The 13,310-nt window shown below is 33.7% G+C and overlaps 1 protein-coding gene and 1 pseudogene across 1 annotated transcript; one reads left to right on the top strand and one right to left on the bottom strand.

Annotated features, from left to right (window-relative positions):
* Positions 1-379: 379 nt before the first annotated feature.
* Positions 380-2,736, bottom strand: LOC144544103 (hydroxyproline O-arabinosyltransferase 3 pseudogene; annotated as a pseudogene).
* A 1,721-nt stretch (positions 2,737-4,457) lies between these two features.
* LOC144544503 (HAD-superfamily hydrolase, subfamily IG, 5'-nucleotidase) lies at positions 4,458-13,109 on the top strand. The gene is made up of 17 exons (XM_078293023.1): positions 4,458-4,847; positions 5,884-5,969; positions 7,019-7,138; positions 8,257-8,346; positions 8,477-8,592; positions 8,669-8,765; positions 8,987-9,058; positions 9,142-9,189; positions 9,282-9,359; positions 9,454-9,573; positions 10,601-10,706; positions 10,951-11,114; positions 11,533-11,667; positions 11,762-11,895; positions 11,995-12,054; positions 12,361-12,439; positions 12,851-13,109. Exons 1-17 carry the CDS (start codon positions 4,532-4,534, stop codon positions 12,893-12,895), a joined length of 1,866 nt encoding a protein of 621 aa, XP_078149149.1. The 5' UTR covers positions 4,458-4,531; the 3' UTR covers positions 12,896-13,109.
* Positions 13,110-13,310: the final 201 nt, after the last annotated feature.

Genomic DNA, 13,310 nt, shown 5'->3' with positions numbered 1-13,310 from the left:
GTTTAAAAATCTGGCATTCGAATTAAGGCTTTTTAAAATTTAGACTTTTTAAAATCTACATGTGAAATTTTTAAAAATCTGATTTTACTAAACTAAATTTTTAAAAAGTCTAAATTTCACATGTAGATTTTAAAAAGTCTAAATTTTTAAACCGAACCGACCAATCTTACGTGAACAATTGGCACACTTACACCTTCAGCCAGGGATCAGAGATGATCTGATTTGGAGATGGAACACAACAGGGCACTTCACAGTAAAATCTGCATATCTGCAACTCAAGGGGGGCCCAAAGATACTCAAAAGAATTTCAGAAATTTGGAAGATCAAGGCTCCACCGAGGATGATAATTTTTGGTTGGTTAGCAGCACAGAACAAAATTTTAACACATGACAATCTCCAAAAGAGAGGCTGGGTAATGGCAAGTAGGTGTGTTTTCTGCAAAAGGAAGAGAGAAACGGTCAAACATATCTTCCAGGATTGCCCCTATATCATAAAATTGTATGGGGATCTCAAACTGAAGAAGCCATGTCAGAGATGGCCACCGCTGCAAGCGAAGTTCATTACTGCTGATACAATTCAGACAATGACCTCAACACATAAATCAGCAACAGTGATCATGCAATTCGTAGTTTGGCGAGAAAGATGCAACAGATGTTTCACAGACTCACAGAAGCCTACGGAAGAATTAATGGAAGAAATTGTCACTAACCTTAACTTTTATGAGAAACCGGTACGACTGGTACAGAGAGAGCAGCAAGGCGAGGAATAAGCGAGAAATGAAGTCACAGGAACAAAAAGAAAGAGAACCAGCAAAGCGGGCTCAGTAGGCTAAACTGGTACCGAACTGGTACAGTCAGTCTGGAACTTACAAAAAGTTGAACTGGAGGAACTAGTTACGCAATTCATTAGCAATTTACATTTATGTTTTCTACTTTATTTTCTTTATCTTTATTTTCTGCATCTTCATTTTCTGTCATTTCGCGCTCAACTGTATTGAGCATTTTTTGTGTTTTATCATGGGATACAATCTCTGTAACCGTTTTTTACAATCAATCAAATATGGGCATATGACCCCTATTTCTCCTAAAAAAAAAAAAAAAAGTTCAAAAATTGAATGCACTAAAATAAATTTATTAACCTTTTAATTTTGACCAATTGACTTTATACTAAACTAATTCGAATGTTTAAAAATTTTACATGTAGACACATCACACGTAAGATAGATGAATTCCAACGGTTCAAATTCATCATTTGAAACTGATTTGATGAATTTTGGAGTTAAGCTCGCCAAACACCGTGATGAGCTTAACAACATTATAGTTCTACTCTATGTTGGAATTTGAAATTAAGGAGATAGAAATTGTCACCGAATCACCATAACAAAGCCCATTTACGACCCAACCAACCTTCACAAATCACAATACCCAATACACAATCAATTGTGCTATTGGAACTTAAAAAATTTCATAACACAGCCCGTTTGAGGCCTATGCTTGACAGTACCAACCGGAGTTTTAATATTCGGTTTACACGGAAAACCACTGCATACCGTATATGCGGTATGCAATTGCATATGCAGATTTTTATGCAGACTTATATGTGCAGATTTTAAATGAGAATTTATATATATATAAATAAGTATATGATAATATATGGTATAAACTACTGTTAATATACTCTAAACCGGTAATATGTAGTATAAACCACTATTAATATATTCTAAACCGGTAATATGTAGTATAAACCACTATTAATATATTCTAAACCAGTACTTTATCACTGTTAATATGTTCTAAACCGCATATTCGGACCGAATATGAATTTTCTATTTTAATTGCAACCGAATATGAATATTCGACCGAATTGACCGAATATTACTACACTGGTACTAACTGTGCTTTTAAATGAAACTTGAAAATTATTTCCTGGTACTGGTGTGCAGATATAAATACTAAATAGTTGCATCAATTTTCTTTAGATTCTGCGAATTAATTAGTGGCAACAAACTTTAACAATTAGCACACATTCAATATTTCATTTTGTGAACCTTCTCTTTTGCTCTGGTACAGAAGACTAATTAGATTATACGCTTAACTGTATTGCTCAAGTAAATCTGAAGAGAGACAAAGGGGCCTGAGAAATTTTTGAATTTTAGATTGTATACCAGATTATCATGAATAACAAAAAGAGTTGTACTAGTTAACTGTTATGAGGCAAAATTTCATGTTTATCTTATTCCATTAATTATGTATTTTGATCAAAGTGGAAGTAAGGTGGAAGAAATACATATCAAATAAATAAAAATGTAGCTAATTATTCCAAGTAGAGAGAGAGAATGCTTACCCGGTCCACGCCGGGCGGTAGCGGGTCCACAACAAAAGTGGGTATTTCATCCATCAACCTGTCGGGTTTTCCTGTGTGAAGAACACGCGTAAACCCGCCCATTTCAGCCGACCCATCGGGCTGCGCCTTTATCGCTTTGTACCAGTAATACATTATACGGGACTGCCACCTACTGTACGGGTCGGCTGTTGCTGTCAAGGCCACGTGGAATGGTCTCAGTGGGGCCATTGCCAAGCTCTTGACCTCGTCCGGCATCGAGACTACCGGATCAATATAGTTGATGTAGGAGGATTCGGGTGCGATTGTGGGTCCGGGTAAAGTTGTTAGGAGAATGTAGGTTGCAATGCATGAGCCTATGGTCACAAGGAATACAATGAAGAAACCTGTCTTCATTTTTAATAATCCAAGGACTAGTTTTGAAACAATTTTTAGTTGTGTTGGTATTTCATGGAAATAGGGGGGGAAGATGATTTGGGACAAGGGAGAGAGAGGGAGAGGAAATTTGCTGGAAATCAAGATGTTGACCGCATTAAAAATATAAAAAATCAATAAGTTGACCTCGAATAGGATGTCACTGGATCAGGTTGGGGTTCATTTTGGGGTTACGAGATGCAATTATGGTGTAAAATTTAAGATTTTCTATGCATAATTTATACTATTTGGGAAACTTTCATAAGGGATCCTTTCTATTGAATTTTTTTTTTATAATCATAATTAGAAAAAAGTGTTTTATGAAACTAACATGATTATTTTTTTTTTTTTATAAAAACTATAAGAATCGAAATGTCATTTTAGTCTCTCTCTTTTTTTTTTTTTGGACCGAAATGACATTTCGGTCCCAACCGTTTTCACAAATTTCGAGAAAAAAATATGTTGAAAAATTGTAAAAGTATCTGGGACCGAATTATCATTTCGGTCCTAAAAAAAAGATTTTTCGGAACCGAAATGACATTTTAGTTCTTATGGTTTTTGTAAAAAAACAAATCACGTTGGTTTCATAAAAATCTTTTTTTCTAATTATGGTTTATAAAAAAAAATTCCAATTATGGTGTAAATTTACGATTTTCTATGCATAATTTATTCTATTTGGGAAACTTTTTGAATAAGGGTTCCTTTCTATTGGGATAATAAATGTGAGAATCAAGTAAAAAGATTGTGTCATTCAGTGTATCTGGCCGAATTTTACTTTTTAATTGCTATTATGTCAAGATTTGCTGCTTTTGTGGTAAGTTTTGGGTTATTTACTAATATAATGTTGCTACTTTTAGTATCGATTTTGTTAAAATTGAGGATTACTTGGACAACAAATTTTCTTCATAATTTTGATAATTAATGATCATATGTAACATTTTAAATTTGAAATCTAACATTATAATTAACGTATATGATGAGTTTTAATGTATATTTTATTGCCCGTCAAATAATTTTAATTATTTAAATACTATCAAATTAAGAAAATATATCATGTTGTATAAAAAATATATACTAAGATTGTTAAAAAAATATCGTCAAAATCACGTTTAAATTGCTACTTAAACTTGCAAAAAATGTATTTATAACTTTACTTTTTTAAATTTTATTTAAGTCTTTTGATTTTTTTTATTAATTATTATGATTGTGAAAATAAATTTGTTGGTCTCAACTTGATTCTGGCTAAACAAATTGTCAGGGGTAAAAATTGTAACAGAGCAATTTTGGCTTTATGCAGCATACGGACTATAACATTAAAGCAGCGCTGCATATGGTTCATACGCTGCATGAAGTTAAACTGCTCCCTTAAACTATTACCCATTGTCCAGTACGGGTGGAGGTTTTGTCCAAACTGCTTTGGACAAAATCTCATCCAAAGCCGGACCTAAACCGTCCAATCTGCATCAAAAATCGTTTGCACAAATCTCAATGCAAATCTCAATATAAATCAGACTTAATTTAAATTTATTAATTTTAAAATCTCATTCAAGAATTAATTTAAATTTATTAATTTTAAAATATGTTTGCACAAATCTCAATGCAAATCAGACTTTTAAGCTTAGCTTTGGACAATACCCAATCTCGTCCAGTACGACAAAACTGGAGAGAACTCAAAACTAAACCCTTATTACGCACCGAATAATTCTTCATTCCCTGTCTTATTCTCTCACGACCACGAGCTGAATTCTCACTCCTCTCCAGCACTTCTCCACCAAAAATGGCGGATTTAATCGAATTTTTCATAAAACATCCCCTCTCGGAACCTAAATTTATCATTTCAAAACCAAATCTCTCCACCATACGACCATTCAAACGATCATTCTCAATTCCTATTGCTATTGGAAAAGAGAGACAAAGATATTGTTCTCTCTGTTGCTCAGTAATCGATGCGAAGAAGGCGGGTGGGCCCGGGGTGTCGGTGGAAGGAGGGGATGTGTTCTCCGTTACGTCATCGGCCAAGTCTGACGTGGATTATTTAGGAGAGAGCACCAAGGGGGACTTGAATGTGAAAAGAGAGCACCTCCAGGCCTTCGGTGAGTTTTCGGAATAAGAGATATTGAAGTAATAAAGTGGAATAAATGCTAGAGATAAGGTCGGGGATTGGGTTACACTTACTTTATGAATCCGTACTCGTTATTTGTTAGTCAATATGAAGAAAGAGTTTGTTTGAGGCATTGTTGAATTTGGAACATCCAAGTGGGAATAAGAAGTTTTGGTTTAGGAGATTACCTAATAGGTATTTGCTTTAGAGCAGTGTTATAAAAAACGTCCGTTTAGGCATGGATTTTTCCGATTAATCGGCCGATTATTTCCAATTATGGCCGATTATTTCCGATTATTCCTGATTAATCGCTTGGTGGTACCCTGTCCGTCCGATAGCCACATACCGTTATTTACAACACTGCTTTAGAGTGGTCTGGATTTAGATGATAAGGTAGGGCCTTTTTGTGTATTTTTTTTTTCTTTTTTGTAATTTTTGGTCAACAAGAGAGGTGATTCCCTTGAAGGTCTTTAGTACTTTGGAATAATTAAAACTGATTGAGGACTGAGGAGTTTACTAGGTATAGCCAGCAATAACTCCTTGAAGTGAGTTATGGTAATTAAGTTGTGCAATTACTAAACTAGATGAAAAGTATCCTGACTACTGAGATAACAAAAGCATAGCATGATGTTTTAAAATACAGAGGAAATAAAATTGGAAAAACAAAGAGAGAAAGAAACAAGTTTAAGTATCATAAGAAATGAGAGCCCTGAAATGAACTGAATGCGCTGAGATACACTACTAAGAGTTTCTAATTTATGAGAACAACACTTATTTTTGGACTATCCAGAATTTTGGTTATACTGTTTACCTAAGATAGCTATAGCGCAGCCTACTTTTTTTTTTTTTTTTTTGTATTTGGATTTTTGAAGGTCTGGTATGCCCCCTCCAATCTTTGATCTTTTCTCAGGGGCTTTGTGAGGTAAATCTTGTTTTTCAGGGTGTAAATAGGAATTTTTGGTCTTGTAGAGGGCTTGCACATGATAATATTCAATTTGTCCATTTGAGCTTTTTATTTTGTCATTTAGTTGATAAAATAGGAGGACCAATTGAAGAGATAGCCATGAAAGAAGCTAAAGAGGCCGAGGCCTTGCTTCACCACTTGAGAATTGCTGTACAAACTCTCTCATTTTCTTCCATTTACTGTAATTTTTGTTGTTATTTTTATGAGGAATACCTAAAATATGCCCAAAGTGTTTGCGTTGTTCGATCATGCCCTGAATCTATGGTATTCGTTATACTGGACATTCTGTTACTTATGTTAGAAATGTTGTATAACATAGTCATCAAAGTGCTCATTAATTAAGTCTCTACACTTTACTAATGACCCCACTCATGGTACTGCAGCACGTATAACAACAGCACTAATTTAAATACAAAATTGAACACTATACTTAGATCTCTGATTACATGGTTTGTGGTCCAAATTTAGTAAATTTAGATGAATTAATAAGATCTGGACTTTGTAATTTTAACATTGATTTAAAGTAGAATAAAATGTTTGAGGAGTTAAATAGAATGAGAAATTTTTTATGGGTCTACATTAAACAAAGTGCAAAGCTCTAGAGGCCAATTCCATGTGTTGTCTAATTTTGTTTAAGCTTCAGCAACATTTCATATTTTCTTTCTTTATATAAGGTCTTTCCAAAAAATGAAAACCATTGTTCATCATCATTTCCTCTATTGCAGAAAAAATATCCCATGAATTTGACAGTAAAAGGGGATTCTATTAGAATGCTTTTTGTCATGTCTAGATTTTATTATTCTTACAAGCCTGCCTTCTCCATCATCCTCTTTCCTTAATGGAGAGGCGGTTAAAAGTTGCAGGTTCACTGAAATTATAAATAGTACAAGGAAGAGAAGGCATTATAAGGAAAGGATGAATTTGGTGGAGAAAATCATTTTAAATGGCCACAATATAATCTAATTGAACTGAAGTCATGTTGGGATGATCAAATTAAGGGCAGAATAATCATTTTAATTTTCTTTTTTCCTAGTCCCTGTGGGTGCTTCAAATCACTGGACTATTTTGCTTGTGGAGCTTTCACAAAAGTCTCTATCTCACCTTTTTTTTGCTTGATGCATAAGATTGCCAGGTTTTTTATATTGTTTATCTTTTTTGTCTTTTGAGTTGTTACTTATTGGATGGCATCTCTGATGTAGGATCCACTGGCTGTGAGGCAATCACCTAGGGGAATATTTTGTACCAGGACCCTAAATCTAAGGTCAATTGGTGCCATTGGCTATGACATGGATTATACACTCGTCCATTATAATGTCATGGTACTAAAAAAATGCTCCATCTTTGATTTTGAATATATAGTTACCTTACCGCCTGTTGTTTTACCAGTACTAATGTTTTAACTTCATTTGATCTTCAATCAAAATCCTCTGCACAATGTTTATGAAAAAAGAAGAAGATAAATATGAAGAATATGGATGGAGGGAATATATGTCAATTGGAATTTTTAGGGTCTATCTCGTGTTTTAAATGAATAACCAGTTTATCCCGGTTTTCAAAATTTTAAGAATATGTTCGAAATGCATGAATTCAGTAGTTCTGATTTTAGATAGCTTAAAAAACACAAATATATATATATATATATATATATATATATATATATATATATATATATTTGTAAGTACAAGAAGAACGAGCAAATCTGACCACATGCATCCAGATCTGACTGAACTGCTTGCCTGCGGAATTGATTGAATGCAGGTGTTCAGGTTGAACAGTGAATACACTTTGTCTTGTACTTAGAAAAATTCCATTTTTTCTGAACACATGCATCAAAAACTAGGCTCATTTAAAACTGCAGGATAGACAACAAAACATATGTCAATTGTGTTCCTACAGAGAAATTACAGTATCCTTTATGCCTTTGCAGCAATAACCAAACCTTTTAACATGCCCATTTGAGATGCCGGCATTTTTAATATATTCTACACCAAAATCGTTCCTATTCTCTCTCATTTATGCGAAGAACAGTAGTAAGGAAAATTAGTTTTGTAGTGATGGGGAAGGAAGGGATACAGAGGATAAAGTTATTTTTTTCAGGGGCAGATTGGATATATTTCATATTCTTTAGGGTATACATCTTTTCTACTTTTGCAGGGGTATACATTCAGGGCTATACATTTCTACTTTTAACTCTTACCTTGCAAGTTTATTGCCAGCATTTTGAACACAGATATAAGGTTCTCTGTAGGATAATTCCCAGTTGTAGTAGGGATCTATGAATGGCAGGGTTCTAAATAGCGTGCTATAGCGTTTTCGGACCATAAAAGCTATCGGCGCAATATGGACATAGCACCCTTTTTTTTAGCTGTTCCGCTATGACATGATAAACGCTATTTAAAGCTTTGATTAATGGTGTTATTTTAATGTATCAATGTAGGCTTGGGAAGGCCGAGCATATGACTATGGAATGGCTAATCTAAAGAGTATGGGTTTTCCTGTAGACAATCTTCAATTTGATCCTGACTTGGTATGTTTTCTATTTGTTTTCATTTGATTGTTATTTTTTTATTTTATTTTTATTTTTACTTACAACTCAAACTACCTATTGTCAGCAGTCTGTATGCTTTGGTTTTGATATACTCCCTTTTTTTTAAAAGGTCATAAGAGGCTTGGTTATTGATAAAGAAAAGGGAAACTTGGTCAAGGCCGATAGGTTCGGCTATGTTAAAAGGGCCATGCATGGCACCAAAATGCTATCCACTCAGGCTGTCAGGTATATTTGTACCTTTGATATTAATATATTATGTATATATGTTTAAATGTTGATGTACTTTTTTCATTCTAATTAGTGAAATATATGGGCGAGAGCTGGTTGATTTGAAACAGAGCCGATGGGAGTTTCTTAATACCCTTTTCTCTGTTTCAGAAGCTGTAATGTTTATGCAGGTTGAGTTTTATTTTTATCCACCATTCTTTGTAATTATTATATGATATGCTTTTTATTTTTTTGTAGCATAATAATAATGTGGAGAATTTATGCACTTTGTTTTCTCTAATGCTGTTAAAATTAGCATTTTGGGCAAGAATTAGCATATTTTCTGAAATTCAACATGGAATACATAATCTTAGTTACTTTTGAATAAGTTGATTTCTTTCCTTTTTGACAGCTGGTTGATAAGTTTGATCAAGGGGATGTACGAGCTGAACTGGGACCGCTTGATTATAAGGGGCTTTATAAGGCAATAAAAAATATTTCTTTCACAATTGCTAAATTTGTATCAATTTAAAAACTTGGACTTATTTATTTTTACAAATTATTTAGGCTGTTGAAAAAGCACTATTTAGAGCACATGTCGAAGGTCAACTAAAGGTGAGTATTTATTACCATTCAACAAGCAGTAGATACCCATCTCTTAAGGCCTGACCAAATTTTAGTTTATTTCGACTCTGTTTAATTTGTAGAGTGAGATAATGGCTGCACCTGAGAGATTTGTAGAACCCGATCCAGAGCTGCCTCTGGCTCTGTTAGATCAAAAAGAGGTTGGTTTGAATTACAAACTCAGTTCTTGACTTTTCCTTATTTCGTAGTTATTGTCATTTATTATAATATTTATTATAAGCTTCTTTTTCTCAGGCTGGTAAAAGGTTGCTTTTAATAACAAACTCCGATTATCACTACACAAATAAAATGATGCATCATGCCTTCAATAAGTTCCTTCCTAATGACATGGTTTGGAGAGATCTCTTTGACATGGTATGTTTTTGTCAAGCATTTCTCTGCATTTTATTTCACTGTTGTTGAATTTGTTGCTGATTGACACTCTATGCCTGTACTATATGTAATATTACTTTTCTTTTTATAACTGCAATGTCAATTCTTGTGTGGGCCAGGTTAAATAGGGTCAGGTTTCTTCTTCTTCTTGTCTAGGGTCTTATGTCATTAAGGTTGGTTACATTTGAGTCCTTGGCTGTTCTGGTTTTGGTCAGGTTGTATCCAGGTCAAGTCAATTGGGCATTGCAATTGATTCATTTCATGTTATGATTATAACAAAAAAAAAAATTGTGTCTGGTTTCAGGTAGATTTTATTAGTTTTGTCATTTCCGGCAGATTCAGCTTGGTTGAATTTCCAGTCTACTACAGTTAGAGGCTGTTGGGCTCCAGTCAGGTTCTCATTATGATCTGGCAGCTTCATGTCAGGTCATATAATGTCCTGATTTTTTTGAGCTGGGGTGCTTTTCTGTGATTGACAATTTGCACAAATTTTAATTGGGGCGGAGTGTTTAGACTTGGACAGTTTGGATGGCTTTTCAGTTGGATCTGATTTTGGGGAGATCTACAATTACCAAAAAAAACACAATCTTTTATCATTCTGGAAATAGCGCCTTGTAAGAATCACGTAACTCATAGCTTAGTTTGACATTGTAGGCATTTTCCATTGAATATTGACTACTTTACTCTTTAGCACTTCTAAGCCTTTTTATTTTTTCTTTTTCGTTTACACTGAGCACAAACTGACCGAACTGTGGGTTCTAAATTTACACAGACTTATCAATAGTTTTAATGAGGTAAATGCAAAAAATCTGAAGTAATCTAATCAATTTTTTGTTCAACTTGAGAACTTCATTTTACTAATGGTTGGATAATGATTTCTCTATAACCAAATTATGGTGGGTGTTAATGTGGGGTTTTATTTGCAAATATGCTGCTACTTTGGTTCAATTCACAAAAAACCTGACACTGTCTTACACTTTTGTTCTTTATATATATTTTTTATATCTAGGTAATAGTGTCAGCTAGGAAACCCGAGTTTTTTCAAATGTCAAATCCATTGTATGAAGTCGTGACGGATGATGGTTTGATGCGACCTTGCTTTAAAGCAAGTTCAGGTGATATATATTTTTTAATATTTCCACATTGAGATCTAAAAAGATAACGATTAGGCCAAGCTGCACTAGCAATTTCTTGGGTGGATTTTACCCAATAAAGCTAGGTTGATGTATGCAACCTCGGTAGTAACAAACCTAGAATGAAAATACTGACAACATTATAATATAATTGTTTTATAATTTTACATGAATGAATAAAATGAAATTTATTTAGATAACAATAATATTGTTTTATGTTCTGAAGGGGGATTGTATTCTGGTGGTAGTGCTCAGATGATAGAGAAATCACTAGATGTGCAAGGAGATGAAATATTATATGTTGGTGACCATATATTTACTGATGTTAGCCAATCTAAGGTTCACCTAAGATGGCGCACTGCTTTGATTTGTCGAGAATTAGAAGACGAGGTAGGATCTTGAGCTTAGCTCTACTTTAAGAATAAAACAGATCTAATAAGATTTGAACTACAGAAACATAGTTTGCCGAAATCCAGCCAGCAATTAGTTCAGGCATGTACCATACAGCTGTGTCTATATTATCACTTCTTATTGTATTAGTTTGTGTTCAGCAAATCCTTGCACATTTTTCACTGAACAATTTACTTGTACTAAATTTGTTTATCTGAAGTAAAATGATTAATGACCAATGTGATATCTGTTGCCTACCAACATTTTAAAGAAACGGCCTAATATGTCGCTCTTTGTATTTCTTATTGACCATCCTGCTCTGTTTAGTTTATTTATTTTCTTGAATATCTCTCTCTCTCTTTTTTTTTTTTTTTTTGAGGAAATTCTTTTCTTAGATCTTGAACTTGTTTATTTACAGTTTAATGCAATAATAAAAAGCCATGGTCATAAGTCAGCTTTATTGAAACTCATACAACAAAAGGAAATTGTTGGAGATTTGTTTAATCAACTTCGTCTAGCTTCACAAAGGCGAGAAAATTGTCGACCTTCTCAGGTAAATATTATTTTTATCATGAAAGTTAAACATGCAGGGCCCTTTGTCATGCATGTTTTTTATCATAAAGATTTTTTACCTATGTATTTTTTAGTCAATAGAGGCTACAAATATGGATGATTTTGAATTGACCGAGAGCATGCAAAAGCTACTAATTGTCATGCAAAGATTGGATGAAAAAATCGCACCATTGTTGGAGGCTGATGGTGAGCTCTTCAACAAGAGGTATAACATTAGAACTCAATAATGAATCAATATTTCCTAAGGTATGGTACTAATATGTGAAATACTTTTTGATTCATTATTTTACTTTTCCTACTCATATTTCGGTTACTTGTCCCGTGCAGGCCTTTGGGATAAAAGCCACTTTACAAGACAAATTGAGAAGTTAGTGATTCTTGCTTGTTTCATTTTTTCCTTGATTTTTTCTTTTCAGGGGAAAAAGCAGTTCCTTTTTGTCCTTTTTTTTTTCTGAATAAATCCCAAGTACGAATGCCTAGATTCAGTATCAATCTTTTAGTTGGTACAATTACATGCAATGAAGTTAATAGAACCATAAGAGAAGCAAATGAAGGGATAATTATTTCAAAAGACGATCCTATTCATAGAATCCTGTAGATTTACTACCCAGTAGTCCTTGATAGATGGGAATCATGGGATCACATTTACTTATTTTGATATTATGTTAAACAGGTATGCTGATATATATACATCAAGGGTTTCAAATTTCCTACAGTACACCCCGTTTATGTACTTCCGTTCACAGGAGCAGGTGACAAAAGCACTTCTTTTTACTGGTTTTTTGTGCATATTGGTCCATAGGAATTTCTATTGGTGTTTGTCATTGAAAATTTTGTCCATGTTAAAAAGGCACTAGTTTTAGTTTTAAAACCCATAATACACATCAGTTGAACTATAAAGCACCAAAATGATAATTGGTAAATCATGACATTTGTCTATATTGAACAATACTTGTTTACTCCAAATCATGACATTTGTCTATATGCGGCTGTATAAACCGAATTTTGTTACACTGCTAATAACCATTAATATGTGCCCATGATGTTTTAATTTTTAAGGATATCTTAGTAACCCACCACTAATGATGCTAAGCCATTTACTTCTTCGACTCATTTATGCTTATTTTAAGTATTTTCTTTTTTGACTTGTGATTGATTGGCAGACTCTTGCACATGATCCGCGTTCATATTCTTTTGTGGACACTTAAGGAGTGTACTTGGTCAGGGGTGATAAGACCACCAATTGCCTTCAATTGTATTTTTTTGTTGAGAATAGTATCATAAGGAAACTCAATCGTTCACTTAATGGTATATATTTAATCCAGTATATTTGGTGATAATTTGTTGTGTGAGGCCGTAAAATTTCTCACCATATACACTGTTCGTTTTAATAGCGCTACCATTTCGTACTAATCAGCAACAAAGTTTTCTAATTGCTCGTTTTTTTGTAACACTGATTGAGCAATACATTTGCTAACAGGCAACGTATTGTGAAATATGGCTTCAGCATGCTTATAGCCTTCTGTTAAAGCAATTGTGAAAAATGGCTTCTCGGGGGTTCTTGCTGTAAAATCCATCTAGCGATAAATTCACATTGCCTTTTGTCTTGTTTGGTTTCAGTCT

The sequence above is a fragment of the Carex rostrata genome, chromosome 26 (assembly GCF_964058835.1).
Source record: "Carex rostrata chromosome 26, lpCarRost1.2, whole genome shotgun sequence".
Classification (NCBI taxonomy): domain Eukaryota; kingdom Viridiplantae; phylum Streptophyta; class Magnoliopsida; order Poales; family Cyperaceae; genus Carex; species Carex rostrata.
This window is presented reverse-complemented; position numbering and strand designations above follow the sequence as displayed.

What these genes read in the sequence shown, in the direction of transcription:
- LOC144544503 (XM_078293023.1), top strand. Translation starts at nt 4,532, where the DNA reads ATGGCGGATTTAATCGAATTTTTCATAAAACATCCCCTCTCGGAACCT. An exon ending in AAGCTGTAATGTTTATGCAG is followed by an intron (nt 8,766 to 8,986) that starts GTTGAGTTTTAT and finishes CCTTTTTGACAG; the next exon opens with CTGGTTGATAAGTTTGATCA. An exon ending in GTCGAGAATTAGAAGACGAG is followed by an intron (nt 11,115 to 11,532) that starts GTAGGATCTTGA and finishes GTTTATTTACAG; the next exon opens with TTTAATGCAATAATAAAAAG.